At 41.7% G+C, this 12,210-nt stretch overlaps 1 protein-coding gene across 3 annotated transcripts in view; it reads left to right on the forward strand.

Moving 5' to 3' along the window:
- The first annotated feature begins 6,711 nt into the window (after nt 1-6,711).
- Nucleotides 6,712-12,210, forward strand: part of LOC148337949 (pro-neuregulin-2, membrane-bound isoform-like) — a 50,899-nt gene continuing 45,400 nt past the window's right edge. For 2 of the 3 annotated variants that reach the window (XM_088294784.1, XM_088294785.1), the window contains exon 1: nt 7,530-8,101. In XM_088294784.1, the coding sequence (XP_088150910.1) occupies nt 7,690-8,101 (412 nt within the window). In that variant the 5' untranslated portion in view covers nt 7,530-7,689. Of the gene's footprint in view, nt 8,102-12,210 lie in introns of all 3 variants that reach the window. The other variant, XM_088294786.1, reaches the window with a different exon arrangement.

Below are 12,210 nucleotides of genomic sequence, written 5' to 3' on the forward strand. Positions count from 1 at the left end.
CGTCGCGCTATCGCGAGAAGAGCGCTCGGGAAGGAGGGGGGGGGGGGAGCGGGTGGAGAGCGTACTTACTGTAGTTCAATGAGGGCTACTGCCTGTCAAAACGGCTGCGTCGCGCTATCGCGAGAAGAGCGCTCGGGAAGGAGGGGGAGCGGGTGGAGAGCGTACTTACTGTCGTTCAATGAGGGCGGGCCGCGTTCAACACATGCGCGATGCTTCTGCGACTAACTTTTTTTTACTTGGGAGTTGTTTCTTATTTCTGGTCTGTCCCCTCCTAAACTGCTGCATATAGGGCGTTTCCAACACTATTTAACAATAATAACAATAATATTAAACATTGCACAGAAAGAAAAAGTAAATAGCCTCCTATGTTCAAGTTGACGAACAAGACTGGTTGAAATATATATAATTGCGTCAATAGATAGATAGATAGATAGATAGATAAGGTAAACCTGGCAAATTGCCCAATCCTATATGGGCATCTGTGTTGAGTGTTTCAGCACCGCGGACAGCGACCGTGGCAGACTACGTGGAGCACGTGTGCGTGTGGTTCTGAGCTTGAGTGTGGTGGGGGTGTCAGAAGAAAATTTCTGAATGACGAGCTGAGTGGGAGTCTGCAGGAGTGGGTGGTGAAACTCCACGAATCATTGCACTGTGATTGGACTTGTGTGTGACTCTTTTATCAATGGGAAATTATTAATGGCCTCATAGGGATGAATTGGCACAAAGGGAAAGACTATGAGTGATGTGTGGGGAAAAAAACAAACAAACCCTTTCATATCGTCATCAGAATGCCATGTTCCAACAAGTGGGCCTGCAGAGAACATATTCTAATGAAGAACAGTTTTGGGTTGACTTCCCCTTTAATCCAATCAAAGACCAAGTGTGATGTAAACTTGACCCATTGTGAGTAATGAATCTATTTTAGAATAATTAAGAATTATTATTTTTTTCAACACAAACGTCCTAGATTCACAGTTAGACCCATAGCAACGCCCTAACAATAAAAATGCTTTTGTTTGGAAATCATTTACAGAATTATGGGTCGCCATTCGCCATTAAAATGCATTGTGGATTGTCTGGTGAATTGCTCAACTGCCATTGTTGTTGCATTATTTGGCAAAAAGCCTCAGCGCCATGTAGCGACAAATTGTTCACATTCTGGGAAGCATCTGTTTGAGTGGCCAAAACAAAAAAATAGGGCATGTAAATCGACAAAATTCGTTCTGGCAAAGAGAGGGAATTTCAATGAAAGTTCTTTGCAAAAAGCACTTTGAAGATGTCTATTTTCTCAATCGTTTTGCTTATGATAAAGGGTTTGCAAAAAGGTAGGTAGAATTTACAATCCATTTTGAAAAATGTGTGGTGTGTTGTGTGTATTGTGACAGCTCGTGTGTGACTGACGGCTGTGATGCATACTGAGTGCGCTGAAGAAGAACGGTGAGAAAGGTGGAAAAAAGTGTGTGAACAAGAGTTGAAGAGAACGAGTGGGCGCTTGGTGAGTCTAACAGCAAGTGTGCATATATATCTTAAATACCTATAGCAATGACAAATGTAGGAAACCAACCCACTATAACATGTAGCATAGCATCCTATAACTATTATCATTCTTCCAGTCTTAATGAGTCTAGTCTCCACTCCATGTCAAGTGCTCTCCCAAAATGTCCTGCCCGTGCAAATCGTCCTACCAGAGGCCGATTTGAGAGCCGCAAAATATTTTTGGTCTTCTGAGCATCTGCCTCATACATGTGTGGTCCAACCAACATAAGTCCAACAAGCTTCTCTTCTCCCAACTCTTCAACTACCTGGATGCCCTCAAATACGTTTGAGATTTCGCTTTGTGAGTCAATTTCTGACATGCTCATTACACTTTCTATGTTGAGCTGTGCCATAGTTGTTTTGGAATGATGTTACACTGCAGCGGGCAACCCGAACTGCGAGCACACTGGTTTTTAAATAGCGGGTGGCAGCAGCAGGACGTAATCCGCTGGAACAGGCACTGGTGGCCTCTCCTCATAGGAAATAATTGGAAGGTTTTTTTTTTTTTTTTGTTTGTTTTTTTAATATTAGTCTTTTTTGTTGGTATTATATGAAACAAGGAATGTAATTGGTTATCTCCTCAGTGTTCCACTATGAAATGCTATTGCTCGAAATGAATCATTAAATAAAATAATTAACCTATGTTCAGTCAGGTTGCTGATTGCGTGTTTGTTGTCATTTGCAGTGGTGTGAAATTGCAGTTCATCCATTTATACTTCCCCCCCAAAAAAGTGCTGCATTTGCCTTCATAAGAATAAAGCAGGAGAAGTCAAGCCCCACATTTTCTTTACAAAAATATGTTCTATGCAGGTCCACTAATCCAAACATGGCATTCAGATTAATATTGCATTTGTGGCTCAGGTAACACGTTTCTCCTGTTTTCTGAAGATGAGATATGATTGTTATCTCAGCCCTGAGCAACTGTTATGTCATTTTCAGTTGACGCGAGTAACAAAATGGAAATACGAGTGGATCTCAAATTCCAGAAACACAATATTAATCAGAATGACATGTTTAGACTAGGGAAAGTGCGTAGAACGTTTTATTGCAAATAATTTGTGGGGGTTGATGTCCTCTTTAAGCAACAATTCAGCTTTTATTTTCAGGTATTTACATATGCATATGGTACACGGATTATATAATTGGTAACAAAACAATAGAAAATGGTGATTAAGACTTGATACTTAGCAGCAATTATTTCATTGGGCCTGTGACCCATAGATATTACCAATTTGTATTCATCTTCTGCTTAGAGGATTTTCTGGAGCCTTTTAAATTGGTATTTTTTGGGGGTGGTTTCTCCTGTCAGTTAAATACAGTCCATGTATGGTCTAAATCTAGAGATTAACTTGTCTGAAACTTTCCTCGAATTGGTTTTTTCTTCATTAGGTTTTATAATTGTTCTCTAAATTGGCAGTCAATATATTTCTGGAGACTTATGATTTCATCTTTCTCATTATGTCATAATTTAGCATTTAAGATTAACGAGCCAATCTATAGAAGAAGGCATGCAAGCCCAAGCCATGACATTAACTCAAATGTTTCACACTTGAGCAGATGTAATTCTTCTCCAAAGCCATGTATCTAAGTGTGCATATGTACGCTGCAAATCTGGTGTTATTTTTAACACTGGCAACACGTCTTTATGCATCCATACTACTCTGTGCTAAACATTTCCTAAAGTGTCAAATGTTTAGAACCCAAAAGTGTGTTACATCAACAAAATGTGTATAGTGCAGCAATGAGGACAGTATAAGTGTTTAGATTAACCCTAATGAGTGATCATACCAACACTATCCAGTGTGGGGTAAAATACCCCATGCCTCACTCCCTTGAATAAAACACCTTACACAATTTACGCATTACACAATCACAATTTCAATTCAAAACACTTTTCTTTTATTAAATCCAATTCAGGCAGCTCATATAAAACAGCAGTAGGGCACAATGTATGTTCTTTCATGCTTTCATGATGCCAATAAAATAAGGTCAGACACTCTAATAACAGTGAACAAATCCTCCATTTTAAATCAAAACCCAGAGTAATAACATTTGTGGTCAAAAGAAATGTCATGAAGATATTACCCGTTTTCCTGAGCGTAGGGAATTCATTTTTAGTTCTCACACATACAAACATTCCATTGTGGTATTCAATTCCATAGTTTTTCCATCCAGGAGGTAGTGGCAACACTCGACATTACATATTTGACAAGACCCTTACACCTGGTCGGATAGTAGCATCTCTCATTGTGTGAACATTGCCTTCATTTTGACACTCAGACATGGCTTGTTCGCCAAATATTTGGCCTGGGACACATTTCAATCATCTGACAGCTGATAAAGAGATTAAATACCTAGTGTGACGTAAGTTCGGAAAATGTCAAATAAATCAAGTAATTACACCTAATACAAATAATAAAGGATGAAAACAATTTTTTATTTGGTATATTTGACATAATAATCTTTTTTCCAAAGTGAGATTCTGCCGAGCGACAAACCCATGGACTCGCCTCTCGTTGGTCGCCTCTCACTCCCTCAGCCCTCCTTCTGAACGAGGAACGTTCCTGGCACTTAAGATCCCTCATCCTCAACTCTTTCCCCATTCATTTGTGCAACTTCTATCGGGATTCCTTCATAAAATGGTTAGGGCACCGTATTTTCAGTTGCTATGGTCCTTTAATGTGTCACGTCTATTTTGTCATATAAGATTGGGTGTGGCCTGTCTCTCAGTATTTATAATTGAGTCGCTCAGTTACACGTCAGAGTATCAACCTTTTTTTTCATGCCTTCTGCACCCAGACCTGATCTTTGTTGTTTCTTCGCATTTTTGGATATAAAGACTCTCTGCTCTTCCAAGTCCATGTCCTGTCTGCTTGTGGCTCCAAATTCTGCTCCTCACATGATATTAGACACACTTTTAAAAAATGAAAACTCATTTAAACAATTATGGTTTCGTGTATTGAAAGAACAAGCACAAGTGATACAAATATTGCACAAAAAGTATGAAAAAATTAAAAAATAAATTTTTTAAAAATCAAAATGCAAATCCAATCTGACACAGTTGTCAAATCCGGGATGTAAAGACTGCCACACATTTTCTTTAGCTACAGGTGCTTCTACATAACAGCTTTTTTACCTACCAGTTGAAATAAATACAAACTGTGGCAGTCTTCACATTATGGACCTGGATTTGACTATTGTTAGAGAGGAAGATTTGTATTTCTGCCGTCAAAATTTGCAATACCTGGTATTTGAAAAGTGAACTGCAATCTGGGGTCGGGTTACTCTACTGAAAGATAATAAAGCGAGTTAGAAAGAACAATCAGTTCGAATAATCTGAAATGCAGGCTCACTGGAGTTTGATTTAATTTTATGATCGGGTGCACTGTTTTCATAGACACTAAACATACTGATCCAATTAAGACTTGTGTGTTCATGCATCACACTTTTCATCAGAACAAATTATTTTGACATGCGCAGCTTGACTAAATACCGGAAATAGTAGTAGTAGAAGAAGAAGATGCAACAAATTCCGCGTTAACAAAACATTGCTCCGTCCAATTTCCTCTTTAAACATGAGCGTTATTTGTAATATTTTTCCAGTTCGCGCAGTTACATTGAATTCATATTTCTGAATGGAGCTGCAAATTTACCATTTCAGTCTTGTGCCCACCATGTCCATGGCTGATCAGTTTAGCAATCACTATAAACCACCCCTCTCGTTCGGAATAAAATCTTGATCAGGTGGGAATAGGGTGTGTACATGAAGCATTCTAATTCCCATCAGGCATTTAATCAGAATAAATGACTCCATAGAAAAATAGCCACTGTGAAGCACTTCACCTTCTTACCGCTTTTCCTTCTGAAATGTATTGATCCCACAAATTAAAGTTATAGTCAACCCACCATGTTTACCAGTAATGGGCTGATATGAATCATTTGTTTAAAATAAAAAAAAAAAAAAAAATACAACTGTTTTTTGGGGAGGTTGGCATCAGCCTGTCCATCCATCCATCCATCCATCCATTTAGTACAGCACCTGTCCTCATTGAGGTGACTGCTGAACTGGCGCACACCTCAGGTGACTTTTGGGTGAGAGGCGGGGTATGCACTTGACTGGCCGCCAGCCAATTACAGGGCATGTATAGATTAACCATTCACACACCTATGGGCATATACAGAGTATTCTTTCCCTTTAATCATCTGGGAGAATAATCCAAAATGACCAAATCTACACTGGCAAACTGGGGAGGTTTGCACAGAATGTATCACAGACTATATTGATGAAGAAGAATGATTTGTGAATGAGTAGACAGTTGGGTGGAAAGCGGAGGGGGGGGGGGTCACTGAAGTAATTCCTGGAATTGGAGCAGCAATCCCAGTAATGTGGCTTTTGTTTAATTAATTGCGATTTGGTCGCATTTTAGGAGGATTGGTAACACCTTTTACTGAAAGCGCTTTATTAATTGGATCTTAAGGAGGGCACACAGACCTTCAACTCAATGATTTTCCTAAGGCCTGATACTGTATGTGATTGGGGTGTTGGTGCAGAGTACTAAACCTGTCAAGCCCTTTCAGAACCCTGGCATCCTGCTCTGATGTGAACCTCTTAATGGTGATCAGATGGAGGAGGCTGCTATGTTTGTGAACACGCATGATATGACCTTTCCTGCAATTTCCTTATTGTGTCCCCTGAATGACAGTATATTCATCTCTCTCAGGGTGGACATGGAGAGGCTTTCTGACCTCTAGCGAAGGGCGCTCTGGACAGTGTTAAGGCTATATGTCATATTTGATGGAGGCAAAACGATACTTGTGGCCACCGTACACATCCTGAATATATGGCTTAAAATACATTGTTTTGAAAGAATGTTATTGTTACATTTTTTGCATGAGCATGAGTTGTGTTTTCAACATATAAATTCATCCTAAAAGAGCAAATTGTGCCTGAGCTGCTGCTGTGTCTCTCTCTGTACATCACATCCTGAAACCGAGGACCCCATAGGAAGCATTTCGCAGCGTTACTCATCGCAACCGCAGTGTAGCAGGGAGCATCGAGAGCCACATTGGTCACCTACACAAGAGGCTTGGCAGCACGCTATTGTGTCTGTGCACTGCGTGATTCCTACTGCAACTATAGGCTCGAGGAGGGGGGTAGGGTGGGGGTGATGATTGACCACGCTGGTTACACATGAATCAGAGGTGCAGCTTCGTAGCCGTTTGTCCGGATTCTAGCGTGTTTGCGCAGGAAGCGGCAACTCTACTCCAGTGACCGGGCAGGTGATGCTTGCTCACGTAAGGCGCACGCGTGTGATGAGGGGCGCAGGGGACGCGACTGGAGGGTGCGCGCTACTGTTGCACCGCCTCACCGGATAACCGCTATCTCATCCTGTCTGGTCTTCCCCGGGTTCCTTTCTACTGACTAACGGATTTACCGGACAGAGAATTTTCTTCCTCTCATTTTTTCCCCACGCCAGAAGTGGATCAAGGGCCTGAGCTAGCGTGGAGTGTTTATCATTTATTGTGATTCCCCTCTGTAAGCGCACAAGCTTTTTTTCCCCACCTGGAGAGGCGATGCGCCCACCCATGCGATGCTAGCCTATTAGCTGGAGAGAGAGAGAGCGCGCGCGGGAGGTGGGGGGAGAGAGGGAGAGGTTTCAGTCGTGGATTCAAGCGAAGACTAATTTACGAGTCTTGCTTTGCCTTTCAGGAAAGAGAAGACGAGGCGGAGGGTGGTTGGTAAAGGAGAATGCAGCAGTCACATTTTTTAAGAATGCAGGCGAAGCGGGCCGTTTCCGGTTCTTAGACTGGTGTGCGAGAGCGTGTGTGCGTGCGTGTGTGTGTGTGGTGTGCGTGCGCGTGTGCGTGCGTGTGCGTGCGTGCATGTCTGCGCGCGTGTGTGTGAAAGAGCGTGTGTGCGCGCGCGTGCGTGTGTGTGAGTGTATGTGAGTGTGTTATTGAGTGTGTGCCCCCATCCGAGGCCAGCAGCCGTATGGGGAAAGCGGCAGCGCACACAGATGGCATGGACACTTCCACAAGGTCTGCCGCTCTGCCTCTGCCCAGCCTCCCTTGCCGGAGCGCGTTCGCCGCCGTCTCTCTCTCGCAGCTCCCTCCGCCGCCCAGCAGCACTGCACCACAGCACAGGCTGACGGTATGAGGCTTGATCCAGTGCATTTCTCCATGCTGGTCATCGGGGTCTCGTTCGCCTGTTACGCCCCGAGTCTCAACTCGCTCCAGGACCAGGCGTACCGATCAGCTGTGGTCATTGAGGGCGAGGTGCGCTCCTCCCCGGAGAACGTCTCCTCCCGCGAGCCCTACAGTGTGAATGTCAAAGTGCTGGACGTGTGGCCCGTCAACAGTGGCGGCCTCGAGAGGGAGCAGCTCGTCACCGTCGGGGACTTTAGTTCCGAGGCCCCATGCACCATGGTGGAGAAGGACCACAGATATATCTTTTTCATGGACCCGACCGGGGAACCCGACGTATTCAAGGCGTCGTACGCACCCGTGGACGCCAGTGAGCCGGAGCTCAAGAAGGATGTGGAGAGAGTGTTGTGCGAGGACTGCGGTAAGTTCCAGGTGCACATGGAACTGATGTAAAGGAGACAGGCTCACGCGTGCAAATGTGGAGTCTATACAGTGTCTGCGCGTGCGCATGCGCGAGCCGATTGACACTTCAATCCGCCATAACCCGGTCACCCATAATCAAATGAGAAGCATGGTAGAAAATGTGCGTGCGCGTGTGTGTGTGTGTGTGTGTGTGTGTCCTGTCGATGTGTGTGTGCTAGTAGAAACTAAAACGCCCCCTCCCTTCCTTCCATCTACTGCAGACTCCTGCTGACTGGTGATCAGTGCATTCTGACTCTTTGAGCATAGCCAGCAAGATCTGCACCATCACAGATTAGAGTGGAGCTCCTGTTTGTGTGTACGCGTGCGTGTGCGTGTGGACAGCAAGCTTGTGTTGAGGTGACCTTTGTGTCTGTTGCTGAGGATTGTTGCCAGGGGCCAGTATATCAGATGTCAAATCATGACATGTCTCACAGTTGTGACTGCAGTGACCTGTGAGTGGAGGGTTCAGATCGGCCATGCCGTTCCCCGGGTATCTGAAATAGTATTAACGGTCAGTAAAGTGCACCACACATGCATATCTGTTGCACTTTAAGCTTTTATCATTTTCAATTACACCTGAGTTGGGTGACACCTTAGGACTGCATCTTAAACATAACAAGACATGCTGTATATAAGTAACAGTTTTATGCTTCTAACTTTGTGGGAACATTTTGGGGAAATTCCTTTTCTGTTCTGAGTGCTCTGATAGTTGGAGGTTTACCTCTTCGTGCTTCTCAAACGTTTGACACAAAGTACCACTTGTCTGACCAACATGATTGAAATGATTAAACAAGTAGTCAAATGTTTTATTCCTAAAATGAAAAAAAGGGGAAAAAAATCAGATTTGTGTTTGATACTGTAATATTATGCACAGTTTGAATATAAACAGTGCACTGTAAATGCGCAAAAGTAGAATTCACTTGAAAAAACTCATTGCCACATCATTTCTTAGTAATGACAATCATTTTAAGTGCACTGTAAAACTGGGTAAGTAGACTCTACTTACTTTTACTTATCAGTTTGCCAAATTCATGTAAACCTTGAATTCATAGACTTTGCTTGCAAAAGTTCAATTAAGTTGTTGCAGCTTGTTAAATACGCATTACCAGGGTTACTCGAGAACAAGCTCCTTTGGGAGTAGCGACTCATCTTTGACCTTTTTTAAAATTTTATTTCATAACAGCCACGTTTTAGTGAAAATGTTTTCTTGAGCCATCACAAACTATCAAAGCGGCATAACTGCATGATAATGTCATGAGAGAGAATTGACAAGTTTCTCAACCACGGTGCTTCTCTCAGGCACATATTTCTTTTTCATTGTAAAGTAATAGTTAATGAATAATAAAATACTGGAGGCCACCTGATTCCTAACACTATCGTACTCACTAAAGTCACTAAGCAAATCACTATACATTATAGAACACATAAGAAAGGGAAACTCTGGTATTGAACAGAGTGAAATACATTATCGGAGTATTCAAATTAACATTCACATCGTTTTTATTGCATTGAGACTCATGCGTCCATAAACAGCGAGAGGAAGGAGCGAGATTTGCAAGATGGAAGAACAGTTACTATTTTGAGTTGGTGTCAGCTAAATACATAAAATATTCAAGTTTGTTGCTCATTCGGTTCAGTCGACAGTCTGACTGTCGCTATGTAGATTTAACCAGACTACACACAATAAAAACAATGTTTGTAATCACAGTCACACCAGATTGTGTGACTGGAGGAGGTGCTGAAATTGAATGTTTATATTGATAAACGGTGTACATTCTAAATGTTAAATGTTGCCGTTACATCATTGACAGTTAATTATGTCAAGTAAATAAAACTGCCTTTATTTAGAGATGATTAAAAATTTAGTTTTGTTCAGTGAAATCCTGAAATGACTCATTGCTTTTTAAAATTTTTTTTAATAATTATGTTAAATTGTAAAGGTTACTGTCTATATTTAAATTTTCATAAAAACAATCTTTGTCCTTAAACGTCACACTTAAAAACACACTTTCAATTAACGGCAAAACCGAATCTGATTTTTACACTTAGCATGGTGGTTGGTATATGCTGAATGTAACTCGAAAAGTATCTTGTAATGAAACTCATTTACTTTTAAACCAAGTAATCAATAAAGTAACAAAGTTAAATTTTCTTGATAATTGCGGCCACACTGTTTGCCACACAGAATCAGATTTTATCAATTGAATCCACTCTGTCAAAACGGGCATCATCGAGGTTTTGGTTGGTACTGTTTATGGGCGGGGCCAGTTCATTTCACATCGTCAGCAAAAGTTGACAAATGATTACAGTAATATTGGGATATTAGGATTGATTGAATTTGAAAACCCAATTACAATAAGAAATCATATGAAAAAGTTCAAATCAAGCAGAATTGGTAGATAATGCCAACAAATTAAACACAAGTCTCGGACAAACCTTTCCTACAAGACGAGACGTGTCATAACTCCAAAGAAGGGACTTAATTGTACTTTGCACGTTGTACCCCGAAACAATGCGTAGTTTATATCTAGTATAGTCTATCTGTGATTTACTTCAAGTAGCTTGCTTACTAGCAATACCACTTACCATCTCTCTATAAAACCTTTCTTTTAATTTGTCTTTATCCACTCAGCTCGATCACCGTGATTTATACTGTGCAGTATAGTTTATCGTCTCTCAGGTGGATATGTGTGTTCTTGTACCAGTGTTCTCATTTTGTAAAAAGTATTACTCCTAAGCACTGATATTATCATTACCAAATCAGCATAATGCCCGTGCCCACAAAACTGTCGCGTGAAAACCTGTTCTAAATGGCAAGTGCCTCGTGATGACTTTTTTTTTTGGGTGTTGAATACACACTGTATGAATCAAATAGAATTGAATTAAATCCTTAGAGGAAGTAGGAACAGGAAGGAAGTCAAACGTCTGGAGAAAGAGCTCATCTAACAGCCCAGCTAACGACGTGATGTTCTATTTTTAGCCCTGTGACATGCTAAAATGATCAAGTCATTTATTTATGATACGGATGTTGTAATCAGGCTTCAGTGTGGAACATATTTTCAGGCAGGGATACGCACACACAGGCAAGCGGAAACACAATCAAAAGTGGGAGATGTTCGAAAACCAGTGTTAACATTATAGATGTATGAGAGCAATAGAGTAATCCGTGGATGTCCAAATATCAGGCACAAGGACACAAATATTTTTCAGGTTCAAATCGATGGTGTTTTCTTTTTGACAAGGAAGGAGTGTTTGTTCGCGGGGTTAGTTCACATAACATTTATCAATACTATATGTGCAAAACAAGTAAAATCCACGTGTGGCTGGGTTTTCATTCTATGCCTGAGACGAATAGCAGCAGCCAGTCACAGCCGCCCTCCTGGAACACACACTGTAGTCAACAAGCACCAGTTTTAATCTAACTGCTCAACACTCCGGCGGCGCCTTTGGCATTAGGGATCGATTTGTGCTTGATGATTTGAATGTGTTCATGAGACTTCAAGAAAGGTGCGTAATGTAGTCAAGTAAACAAAACCCATGCCACCAACATTTGCCCTCTCTGTGAATTTGATGTCTCTTGAATGGAGTCCAATCTAAAACACGAGCGAAGCAAATCATTTGCCTGCAAATTGTAATAATTTGTCGCTGCAAATCCTTCCTGAGCACTTGTAAAAATATTTCTTTCTTTCTTATTATGTAGCGTCATGAAGGCTTGGCTACTGCCTATTAAATGTTGACATTTTCATTATTTGCGGAAAGCTCTGAGGTGCAGACCACTTGCGGTGACAAAGTCATGAAACGGCCCATCAGGAATTGAACATTTGTACGTATACAAGTCTATCTATCTATTTATCTATCTATCTATCCATCCATCCGTCCGTCCGTCCGTCCGTCCCTCCATCCACTAAAACTAAAACAGGTTCCAATCCGTTGCAATTAGAGAAGCGTCGAATGATACACGTCTTGATAAAAGTCAGTTGGTATAGCCAAGCCAGGCCTCTGAATGATGAAAGAATTGGTCAAGCAGTGTGTCTGAAACTATAAGTTCATATAGTTGGCGTGCAAACC

The sequence above is a fragment of the Idiotropiscis lumnitzeri genome, chromosome 4 (assembly GCF_059441095.1).
Source record: "Idiotropiscis lumnitzeri isolate Australia: NSW breed Sydney's pygmy pipehorse chromosome 4, RoL_Ilum_1.0, whole genome shotgun sequence".
In the NCBI taxonomy this organism is placed as follows: Eukaryota; Metazoa; Chordata; class Actinopteri; order Syngnathiformes; family Syngnathidae; genus Idiotropiscis; species Idiotropiscis lumnitzeri.